Below are 12,567 nucleotides of genomic sequence, written 5' to 3' on the forward strand. Positions count from 1 at the left end.
CATGGGCCAAAATAGGCCCACTGAGCCATTTTTTGTGGCCTGCTAGTCCCCAGATTTTCCCTGACGGCTTGTGTGTCAGGCCAAATTATTGCCATGGAGTACAGCTCAGAATGATCTGGAAACAGGAAGGAGTGCTCCTATCTGTGCCAATGGCGACTTGCCACCTCTGCAGAAGCCAAAACTTCTTGAGATTGTGTTAGCCACCTGCTGTTTACCGACGTACTTGTACTAAGGCTTCTTAAAAAATTGATCAGCTGCCTAATTAATTGGGACAAAATAGAAAATTCTTTCCAGTAGCACCTTAGAGACCAACTGAGTTTGTTCTTGGTATGAGCTTTCGTGTGCATGCACACTTCTTCAGATACACTGAAACAGATCCTTAAATATAGCGAGGGAGTGGGGAGGGGTATTACTCAGAAGGGTGGTGGGAATGGGTGATCAGCTGATAGGTGTGGAAACCTTCTGTTTCAGTGTATATGAAGAAGTGTGCATGCACACGAAAGCTCATACCAAGAACAAACTCAGTTGGTCTCTAAGGTGCTACTGGAAAGAATTTTCTATTTTGTTTCGACTATGGCAGACCGACACAGCTACCCACCTGTAATTAATTGGGGTCAGCTTTGTTGTCAATTAAAATTCTATTTAAATTGAACCTGTGGCCCTCCAGATCAGCCTTTCTCAACCTTGGGTCCCAGGTGTTTTTGGACTACAACTCCCATCATCCCTAACTAGCTGAACCAGTGGTCGGGGATGATGGGAGTTGTAGTCCAATGGCATCTGGGGAAACCAAGCTTCAGAAAGGCTGCTGTAGCGTTTACATTTTAGCTTTGGTACTACTAATAATTCTGGACTTTGCCTGGGACAAGCAGCACAGCTCATTTATTCCATCAAGGAGATTGGCAGGAGGAGGACAGGAGCAAAGGTTCAGGCGGAAAGTACACCCCATTACTCATTTCTCAGCGGAGGCTTTGGCAGAGAAACGGCCATGTGGAAACCAAGAGCATGTCAGCTCAGATCAGAATCCTGGCCGGTGATGAAAAGGGCTACATCCCCAGAGTGAGTTGGGGATGTCGTTTGACTGCTACATGGCCCGGCAGACGAATTAGCTTCTGATTAATCTGTTTGGAAAGAGCTATTCATGGCAGGCAGCGAGGGACAGGGATGCATTAAATCAAAGTTTGCGAGGGAAGAGCACAAAAGCGAGCAGAAATCCCTGGCTTCAGAGTTTCGTCAGCTACGCAGCTCCAAACTCTTGGGCTTCTGAGCTGACATTTTCACCTGGCATCCTGGCTGCTACCAGCTGAGTCTGGTACATTAGTGTGACTGTGTCCCCACCCAGCTGCTCCCCATTTGACTGCATCCTTCCTTACACCGTAAATGAAAGCCCTGCTGGATCAGGCTAAAGGCCTATCCAGCCCAGCATCCTGTTCTCACAGCCAAATGTTTGGTACAGTGGTGGAGATAGCTGCGTAATCGAGTTCACACAAAACTGAGTTGTGTCCCCGATCCAGCCATCTCTCTTGCTGCCTACACCCGAAGTCACATTTTATGTCAGATGCAGGGCATGTGCATTGCTTGGAGGGTAAGAGGGCCCTCAGGGCAAATTGGGGCTCATTTGGGCCAAATTTGGCCCACAGGCCAGAGGTTCCCTACCCTGGCTGTTGATAACACTGAATTTATAAGATAAAAACTGCTGACTGGTGATAATCAAGAGCACCTTTCCCAGGTTCAATGCCTGGTATCTCACAGTAGGGCCGGCAATGCCCCTTGTCCGAAACCTTGGAGAGTTGTTGCCAGTCAGTGTAGGGAATACAGGGCTAGATGGTCTCATAGGCTTGACACAGCTGAAGGCAGCTTCCTACGAGGCTCAAGCACTGATAGCATTTTTTCCCTTGCTTTAATCTTTTTGTAAACCGCATTGAGGTTGCTGCTTTTAAAATCAAGTGGTGTATATGTAATAAATAAACAAGGTTCACATGATAAACCTGCATCACAGCAGTGCGTCTCGATGATGGGTGTTCTCTCTCTTCCAAAACGCAGGCAACATCGCCTTCCGTGCCCCCCTCCCCCCATAACTTACCCGTAACAAAACAGACCAGGATGTAAGAAAAAAAATACTCATTCTCAAAAGACCTCCTTGTTTTTTTAATATAAAGATGAACAGATTTTGCGTTAAAGAGCAACGGGGTCAAGTCCAAAACGAAGGGTAGGAGGAGGAGGATATGAACTGTCCAAGGCTAACAGAGGCCACACAACATCACCAGCCCCTCCTCACGGCCCAAATCTTAACAATTCTGAAACACGGGAAAGTGTGTGTATGTGTGGCAGGAGGGACAGAACCATCAAAAGAGAAACTGCAATTTATTTTTCTGTTTTGAGCTCCCTTCCGCCTTAGAAAAAAAATCCAGAGAGCACCGAGAGACCAAAATCTGCCTTGCAAGCTGCCCCGGACCTTGCTAACTGGCCACATTGGTACATCCGTGATTTACTGAAAGCGGAGATCGGGCGCTAGCCTCTCTTGAATGTTACAGGCAGAAGATTCCCAGCCTCATCGCAGTGGTGTTGTGGCCCAGCTCTTCCATTTGAGGCTCTTTCCTCTGGTATCCCCCATCGAGCCAGCGTGAAATTTAGTAGTCTCTTTCCACTCGGCCTCCGGGTTCCTGGGCCAGTTCCAGATCATCAGCGTCGTCTACCTCACCTCCATGATCTTCCTGTTATTGGGCAGGGGAAATCGGGAAGTGAGACCAAAGATACATCTGCACCAAACATTTATGTATTTATGACTTAAATTTGTATATAAGAAAAACCAAAGGAATAGACTCTCTGCTGGCTCAGGCTGATGGACCATCTATTCCTGCATCCTGTCCTCGCAGTGGCCAACCAGAGGCCTGTTGGAAGTCTGCAGGCAATGCATGAGAGCAACAGCCCTCTTCTCACCTGCGATTCCAGACAGCAGAGGTAGCGCATAGCCATTGTGGCTAGCAGCCACTGTCAGCCATGAATTCCTCTTAAGTTTCCTATTCCTTTTCTCCGCACAGTGCATATATTTTATATCCCTCTACCACAGGCTTCCTCAAATCCGGCCCTCCAGATGTTTTGAGACTACAATTCCCATCATCCCTGACCACTGGTCCTGCTAGCTAGGGATCATGGGAGTTGTAGGCCAAAAACATCCGGAGGGCCGAGTTTGAGGAAGCCTGCTCTACCATGTGCTCCTCTTCCCCTACCTGCCTCTCCCCCCTAAGCTGAAAAACTCCAACGATTACAACCCAAATCACAGAATAATGTCGAGTTGGAAGGGACTCCAATGGTCATCTAGACCAACCCCCTGCAATGCAGGAATTGCAGCTAAAGTACCCCTGGCAGATGACCGTCCTGTTTAAAAACCTCCAAGGAATATTGGCGACCCGCCAAGAGCCAAGTGTTCAATTTCAGGCAGTTGCTCAACCTGGTAAGTATGGTCAGGTGCACATCTATGCACAAGTTGGCTCCGCCCTCAAGCTGCCTCTCTAGGAGTTTCTGCTGTGCCTCACTGCACCACAAACCAGGCTCAGTCTCGGCGGTATTTTCTCCACCTCATCACGACGAAATGTGCCCTTTTTTTTTTTTTTTTGAAAAGTCAAATGAAAGATTTTGCATAAAGCGTTTGTGGTTATATACACAGTTTCCATGCAAAGCATTCAAGGCTGATGGGTTCCCAGTACAATGGGCCTATCTTGCCTTGGTATCCTAATCTTACACTCGTCATTCTGAATATAAAAAGTAAAAATACAAAATCAAAGAAAAACAAAAACAACCACAACACAACAATAACGATGTAACATAAAATAACAACCCAAAATAGCACCAATGAAAACATTGGCACACACCAACATATAAAAAATTATATAAAACGACTAGTACATTATTTTATACACACCCACACCCACACCCACCAATATTACAATTCTTCTTAATTTCTTGACTTAAACATAAATTATTAATCTAAATTAAACCTTAATTTCCTACTTAAATATACATACATTTACACACATACAGACTTCCTGTCTTTCCTGATAAGCATTCCTTTTCTGCTCTTGAAAGTACATAACATTTTCATTTGTCCTTTATTTAGTTCCAAAACCTTCTACAAAACCAAACACAGCTTCATTTTCTGACTTAGGGTATTTTCCTCCAGGATCATTCAAAGGCCACCACGGACTTTATACCATTTTTGATGCCTTGCAGGTATTTTGTATATCTCTCCCATTTTTTCACGAATACCTGTCTATTATTTCCTCTCAAGGAGAGAAATGTGCCCTTTTCAGCCCTGTGAGCCTTCTCCCATTATGTCTTAAGGAAAGGAGCGTGGACTTTGAAAAGCTATTTTAAGCTTCTGGGTGTTGTTTCTTTTCTGTATACATTGTCACTTTGTTCAGAGGCAGGAAGGGAATGGGAGGGGAGGGGGTGATGTGACTTGGTGAGAAAGACAAAGGAAAACTGTCCTCAAATGAACCTAGCCAGTGTCCTTGCATCTCCTGGGGAAGAGATGGAAGAAGGCACCATTTTCCATTCCGCCATGCCGCAGTGTCCGCAATGGCAAAATAGCATAACTCATGCAATTAATGAAGTAAATTATATCGTCCTTGCATTACTCCAGTCCGTTCATTAAGATACAAAAAAAGGGAACACAATGCAAATGGTTGGTGTGCATGTTGAAAGAACTCCGCATCGTTTGCGGACTGAAAGCAACAACAACAACAGTGGATATTGATCGAAATTTGCCGAATTGATTTCCGTCCCAGACATTGAAACGAATAAGGGAACATCAAGGAGTTTCCACTTCCATGCTGTTTTCATCAGAATTCTCCAACACCCTCACTCCAGATTCCACATCCCAATTTGCTTAGGCATGGGCGGCTGGGCTTGCTGGCTGTTTTTGATATGCTAATGGGAGGCAGCACTGCAAGGGCAGCAGAAGAGGAGCTGAATGTCTTAAGAGAAAGGGAAGGTGGCGAAAGGCTACACAGGCATCCGCCCCGCAAGGAAGATGCTAGGAGTAGCCATTGCAGTGCGCAAGGCAGGCATTTCAAATGGTGCAGACTCTAGGACACCTGCTTTGCATGCAGAAGGTTCCTGGTTCAATCCCTGGCCTCTCTAGTAGTTTTTTTTTTATTTTAAGGATCTGGTAGCTGGAAAAGATGTCTCAAGTTTCTGGAAACCTAGAGAGCAGCTGCCAGTCAGAGCACACCTGCTAAGCTGGTCCAACCTCAAGCCGAACCCCTTATCTGTCTTCTGTCTCATTTACAACCAGAGCAGGAGTACCTGCATCTCATAACACTATAGCCAGGCAGCATCCAATGAAGCTGAATGACAGGAGGTTCAGGGTCGACAAGAGGAGGAGCACATTATTAAGGCATCTGGTCGGCCAGTGTGAGAACAGGATGCTGGACTAGGTGCTCCAGCAGCCACACTCTTATATAATTCCTGTTTGGGTGCTTAGCAGCAGAGGCAGGGTGTGTCAGAGTCACAGAAAGCTCATTTCTGGGAGACAGAAGAGCTGTTGCTCCTTCAGCAGATGTCTGCAATGCAGGCTGCAATTCTAGTCTTACCCAGGAGTCAACATCACTGAATATCAGCGGCGAGGGGTGCTCACTGTGACTGGTAGGGCATAAGGCAGGGAGCCTAACAGTAGGTGGCGCCAGAGCCAATGACAAGCAGAGCCGACTTAATTTTCGTTTTGCCCCCATCCTTCCTGCTAAGTTCTGCAAGGGGCATCAATGAGACGGAGGAGGAGGAGGAGGAAGCTGATGGGCATTGCTGTCACCTGGACTGGTTGTAAGCGAGAAGACAGGCAGGTGAAACCCCCCTTTGCCCCAATGGGCTGGCCTCCCCTGTCACATGGCAGATTTAATTCGGAATAAACACCCACAGAATGCCACTGTGATCTGCTGCCGTCGCTGTTCCTTTTTAAGAGCAGGAAAAGAAAGTCGTGAGAGTGCATGGCAAATATAAAAAATTCAAAAGCCGCTTCCTAAGTGCCTTGTATTTGGGGGACAGTGGGGGAAGGAGATTACCTGTCTTTGGGAACAGCAGGGGCGTGCATTTTGGAAAGTAGGTCAGGGAGCTGCCTCGGCTCGTTAGCTGGGCAGATTAATTGGGGTGGAAGAGAAGGAATGCCTGCTGCTGCCATCGCTGCCACCAGAGAAACACTTTTGCATTTTGTGCAGCTCCTGGGCTGGATGGAGTTGGCACTGCGTGAGCAGCACAGTGATCGCCAGTTTAACTATCATGTATGCATGGCAATTGGGAATGTAGGAAGCTGCCTTATACCGAGTCAGACCATTGGGACGTCTAACTCAGTACTGTCTACACTGACTGGCAGCGGCTGTCCGGGGTTTCATGGGGGTGACATTCCCAGCCCCACCTGGGGATTGGACGTTCTGCATGCAAAGCAGATGCTCTACTATCGGAACTACAGCTCTTCTCTTAAGACATGCGAAGCTACAGCTGGGATAGCTCACTCAGTAGATCATGAGGCTCTTAATCTCAGGGTTGCAGGTTCCCACCTTGGGTACAAGATTCCTGCATTGCAGGGGGTTGGACTAGATGATCCTCATGGTCCCTTCTAGCTCTTATGATTCTATGCTTTATACAGATTCAGACCATCGGTCCATCTAGCTCAGTATTATCTACCCTGACTGGCAGCAGCTTTCCAGAGTTTCAGGTAGGGATCTTTCTCAATCCTCACTGGAGATGCCTGCGATTGAACCTGGGACTGTCCACATGCAAAGCAAATGACCCACTGGGGAGCTATGGCTCTTCCCTTAGCAATGAAGCAACATTCTAGTCCTCATGGTCAAAATAAAAGGGTGGTTTTAAAAGGAGCATATGAAACTGCCTTACATGGAGTCAGCCCATTGGCCCATCTAGCTCAGTATTCTTGTCACTGACTGGGTTTCAAACAGGGGTTCTTTCCGCCTCTGTCTGGGAATCAGACCCAGAACCTTTGGCATGCAGAGCTCCTCGAGAGGAGGGACTGCTTGTTAAACTACTCTGGGAACTGTAGCTCTGTGAGGCGAGCAGGGGACTCCTAATGACTCTCATCCCCCTTAAACTACAGTTCCCAGGATGTCATGGCTGTTAAAGTGGAATAAGAGTGCATTAAATGAGGCAGGACATCACCATCATGATATGCCGCTGCTGAAAGACTTGTGCCGACTGCCCTTCAGCTACCAGGCTAAGTTCAAGGCGCTAGTCCCTATGCCGCTTGGGACTAGGATACCTGAACGCTCTGCAGGTGAAGGCCTCCTCCAAGGGATGCCATCTTATCAGGAGGTCCATACCACACACAACACAGGAACTGGGCCTTTTGTGTGGTGGCCCCATCATTTGAAACTCCGTCCCATTAAATACTAGGCAGGCACCGTCTTTTGGGCACCTGCTGAAGCCCTCCCTGCTCCAGCAAGGCTTTCAAGCAGAGCTCCTTCCCAGCCTGCTCCTGTATTGGAATTGTTCTTAAGATGCTCGACTGCTTCTGTGTTTGTCACCCTGGGCTCCTTCAGGAGAAAGGCAACCGAAATGACCAAGGGGGTGGAGAAAGAGAGAGAGGTTTTTTCTCTCCCTAGAACTGCCGTACATTCAATGAAGCTAAACGCTGGAAGATTCGGGACACATCAAAGGGAGTCTTGCAGGAGGCAGTGACGGCTACCAACTTGGATGGCTGGAAAAGGAGACCAGACAACGAAGAAGGCAAGCAGTGGGGGGGCTGGCTGGGGGAAGCCCAAGGTTAGTGGGGCATCCTCCACTACTCCTTAGTTAACTGGTTAACCAATTGATTATTATTTGATTATTATTTTCCCTTACTGGGGCACCTCATTTTCAGTTGGCGCACGTCCTATAACTTCCTGCTGAAATCTAACTTTTTAGACCAGGAAACCTGCCTTAAATGTAAAAAAAAAAAAAAGATGACTGGGAATTTTGAACAGCATTAGCATTTTTCTTTAAGGCATATCCTCAAGAGGAGTTTAAGAGAGTTGGGGAGGGACAGAGAAAAGAGAAGAACCTGTGTTTCATACAAGATCTTGCTCCTGGTCTTCCTGATAATCATCCATTGGGTCATCGGCAATTTTCTTTGGTCTACCAGCATCCTGGAAAGGAAAGGAAAGGCACAAAGAGTTTTTTTTTTTTTTTTAGGAAATGGTAGATCTGCTCCGAGCCAGCATGTTGTAGTAGTGGTTAAGACTGCTGGACTAGGACTGGCAAGACTGGGTTGCTGTTACACAAATCTAATGCACCATTGAATCTAATGCGCACCTCAATTTTCAAAACCTTCAAACCAAAAAAGTATTTGCTGGCACCGCCAAATCTAAAGCGCACCCTAATTTTCACAACGTAATTTGGCAAAAAAAAGGTGTGCGTTACATTCGAGTAAATACGGCATTGTTGTTATTTTTTTACTATATTCCCTCTCTCTGGAATGCACACAGTAAATATTTTGGATTAAGGAGTTGCCAGGATCCTGCCCAACCATGACTCCGGAGAGAAACTTCTTAGTGGGAAAGGCAAGAGACCCCTTCAAAGAGCCCCACTGTAATTGGAAATCAGAAAGAACCATCTATAGTCGTTAAGGCAGCTAACAAGGTTGTATCCGACATTAGTCCTACTCAAGAGCAGACCCACTGAAATTAATCAGTTTGACTAACTTAGGTCCATTAATTTCTATAGATACACACACACACATATACAATGTGTATAATATATATATAGAGAGAGAGAGAATTATAAACACAAATCCAATAGTCTGGTCTGGAAAAAGGATACAGTGGTACCTTGGTTCTCAAACACCTTGGTACTCAAACAACTTGGAACCCAAACACTGCAAACCCGGAAGTAAGTGTTCCGGTTTGCAAACTTTTTTCGGAAGCCGAATGTGCTCCGTTTTGAGTGTTACGCTGATGATTTGAGTGCCACACTTCCGTTTTGAGTGTTACGTTGAGGTCTGTCTGTTTTTGCTATTTATTTTGCCCTTTTGTTTTTATTTTTGTGACTGTGCAACTCAGTTCAGCTACTGATTGATTGTGTGACTGCAGTACATTGTTTATTGCTTTCATTTTATAGATCAATGGTCTCATTAGATAGTAAAATTCATATTAAATTGCTGGAACGGATTAATCCATTTTGCATTACTTTCTATGAGAAAGCACGCCTTGGTTTTGGAACAGACTTCCGGAATGGATTAAGTTTGAGAACCAAGGTAGCACTGTATTTCCAAAATCGTTACATGTGACTAACTTAGGTCCAGTAATTTCAAGGCGCCAATTCTGGGCAGGTCTTACTTTGATAACAAGAAGCATCAAGTCCCCATGAATATGTCACCTGGGCCTCTCAAAACCTCCAACTATACCCTAAACCATGGGTAGGCAAACTAAGGCCCAGGGGCCGGATTCGGCCCATTCGCCTTCTAAATCCAGCCCGCAGACGGTCTGGGAATCAGCTTGTTTTTACACGAATAGAATGTGTCCTTTTATTTAAAATGCATCTCTGGATTATTTGTGGAGCATAGGAATTCCTTCATCCCCCCCCCAATATATATATATATATATATATATATATATATATATATATATATATATATATATATATAGTCCAGCCCCCCACAAGGTCTGAGGGTCAGTGGACCGGCCCCCTGCTGAAAAAGTTTGCTGACCCCTGGACTAGGAGATACCTCTGTCTGAAACCCTGGAGAGCCGCTGCCCAGGACTTAAAGAGTGAAAGTAGCACCAGATCCTAGGAAGGCCAGAGACGGCATAGGATTGCAAGGAGAGGCCTATTCAGGTGTCAGAAAAGGTCCCCCTCTCTCACACGCATAATTCTTCCTCCCTTTCTCTTTCTCTGTCCCCCTCTCCCTCCCTCCGCACCCCACACATTTCAAGCTAGTTCCAAAAACTAACATCTGCAGCACTCGGATCCACCTGAGTCTACAGCCAAACCCGTCTAGAGAGGGCCACACTTTCTGCTCAGATACCACTGTTGTGAATGTGCTTTTTAAAGATGCACAAACCGAGCCTGCCTACCTAACTACCGATTTTTGTTTTAGATTTTTGACAGGTAAAATGCAGCCTTGGAGAAACAGGAGACACAGAGAAGGCTTGGCAGCTTGTCAAAACAAGGTAGGGGATCTCGTCTCTCGGATAATAACCCACAGGCGAGTGAGGGGAAGGAGGAGGAAGGTCTGAGAGCCTGAACAGCCAGTTGCTTGCTCTGTTGAAGGAGCCAGACGAGCGTCAGCAGCTTTAAAGGGTATCAGGTGGGAACAGCTCTGCTGAGCTCCCGTAACACCTTCCAGGTCAGAAATCAGGGGCAGAAGGATCTTTTTCAGCAGGAGGTACACATTTTGTTCTGGGCAACCTTCAGTTGAACATAAGAGTCTGCCAATAGCCCATCTAGTCCAGCATCCTGTTCTCACAGAGGCCAACCAGAAGCCCGAGGGAAATGTTCTTATTCGCAATGCATAGTTAAGATTAACCACGGTTTATCTGGTCTGTGCACCACGGCGAGCTGCAGTTGATCGAAAACAGAACCACAAACTTCCAAGCTCATCTTTGCGGCTGTGCTGGAGAAAAGAGCAGGAAGTAGAGCTCAAGGGTTTCTGAGGTGCATCCCCCACCCAAACAAACCATGGTTTACTGTGTTGTCATCTAAGCTGGCTCCAGTTCCAGACACTCTTTACAGCCCCAGGGTCAGACTCCAAACAAGAAACAAAAGTTTTACCTTCTGGATCTTTCCCTTTGTTGCATCTTTAGCCGGCCCATTGGTATGGCCAAGTTGAACGGCCTGACCTAGTTTCTCTTCAAAGTCTGGGCGTTCCAGCTCTGCCTCCTCGAATTCATCTTCCCCTTGATTGTTGGGGTCCTTGGCAGGGTCAGCAGCATCAGGCACCTGAGCAGGAAAGCAAAGAAATGAGGGATCCACACAGAGTTGTCTCCAATGCTAGTCCTATTCAGTTAAACTGAGGAACTCAATCCCACAGGAGGCAGTGTTGGCCACCAACTTGGATGACTTTTAAAGAGGATGGGACAAGTTCGCGGAGGAGGTGGCTACGCTCTGCCTTCACACTCGGAAGCAGGAATGCTTCTGAATGCCGGGGGGGGGGGCAGAGTGCTTTTTGTGCTCGGGTGATATTTGTGGAATTCCCATTGCAGAATCGGCTTGGCCACTGTGAGAACAGGATGCTGGACTAGATGGGCTATCGGCCTGATCCAGCAGGCTCTTTTTAATGTTATTAAGAGTCGACCCAGTGCTACGTGGCTTTTTCTCTCCCTTCTCATCATATTAAAAATAAGGCATTATCAAATGGAACTGAATGATGGGAGGCAGACAGGGAAGCCTATCTTTATGCTGCACATGGTGAAGATGTGGAAACCCATCTCACCAGGTGTAGCGGCTGCCTCCAACTTGGACAGCTTTAAGAGAAATTCCTGGGGGAATGAGGCTAGCAATGGCTACCAGTCACGATGGCTACGTTCTGCCTACGATATCAGACGCGGTCAGCAGAGGCAGGTGCATTAGGGCAAATGGGGCACTGCCCCACCAACATCAGTCCACCATCAAGCAGCCCCCACTTACTTGCCTTCTTAATTACACCCAGTCCAGGGAGTAGCACTGCCTGCCAGCTTGCTTTTTCTCAGCTGTTGCTGTGTGTAGAACTCAACAAGCAAACCTAGAATAACTTCTTACTGCCTGCCATTGGCTCTGGCACCATCTGTTGTTTGGGTGTCCTACATTCTGCCCTAACAGCCACCACTGGACCCAGTATCATCATCATCATAAGTGCTTTTTTTCTTTAAAAAAATATGTTTAGGGGTACTCTCCTTTTGACTCAAGAAAATCACTATTTTATAGTTCAAACTGGGAAAACTAAATACAGTAAATGGACAAAAGTACAAAGATTCACAAACTGGTTAGGGGTATGATTACCCCGAGTACCCCCAGAAAAAAGCACTGATTATTAGTCTACTAGGCAGTTTACAATATAAGAACACAAAAAGACATACCATAGTGACAAACAATGGCACACACCCTCCCCCACAACACACAGCTTAAAAGGCCATAGATTGGATATTTAACTCCTAGTAAGTTAGCAAAAATGTGTAAGACAGGTACAAATATCTGCTGGAAATGTAAAGAAAAAGAAGGCACCTTTTATCATATGTGGCGGACGTGTATGGTAATAAAAGCATCCTGGGAAATGATATATAATGAATTGAAAAAATATGTTTAAAATAACTTTTATTTTAAAAAAAACAACAACCCAGAAGCTTTCCTATACTGACCGGAAAGCTGAGGAACCAAGAAGACCAAAACTTTAACAAAGAATGGGGAAATTTTATAATTTATCTTGGAGACAACTGTAAGCATATGAAAACATTAGCAGGACTGCAATAACACTCGTAATGTAGCAAGAACTATGGTGATAACGGATTTATATAAAATACAGACTATTGAAAAAGATGCAGTAGAAAAGGTTTAATAATAGGACGGAGGGGAAGGTGGGAAGTCCAGAGATTCGGAGGAATCTCCAAATGT

The 12,567-nt window shown here is 46.0% G+C and overlaps 1 protein-coding gene across 2 annotated transcripts in view; it reads right to left on the reverse strand.

Annotated features, from left to right (window-relative positions):
• Window positions 1-2,581: 2,581 nt before the first annotated feature.
• LOC117050635 (Golgi integral membrane protein 4-like) overlaps window positions 2,582-12,567 on the reverse strand; it is a 38,480-nt gene continuing 28,494 nt past the window's right edge. The window contains exons 12-14 of one of the 2 annotated variants that reach the window (XM_033156343.1): window positions 10,753-10,920; window positions 8,058-8,129; window positions 2,582-2,711 (exon numbers count right to left, since the gene is read on the reverse strand). In XM_033156343.1, the coding sequence (XP_033012234.1) occupies window positions 2,628-2,711; window positions 8,058-8,129; window positions 10,753-10,920 (324 nt within the window). In that variant the 3' untranslated portion in view covers window positions 2,582-2,627. Of the gene's footprint in view, window positions 2,712-8,044; window positions 8,130-10,752; window positions 10,921-12,567 lie in introns of both variants that reach the window. The other variant, XM_033156344.1, reaches the window with a different exon arrangement.

Source organism: Lacerta agilis, chromosome 8, assembly GCF_009819535.1.
Source record: "Lacerta agilis isolate rLacAgi1 chromosome 8, rLacAgi1.pri, whole genome shotgun sequence".
Classification (NCBI taxonomy): Eukaryota; Metazoa; Chordata; class Lepidosauria; order Squamata; family Lacertidae; genus Lacerta; species Lacerta agilis.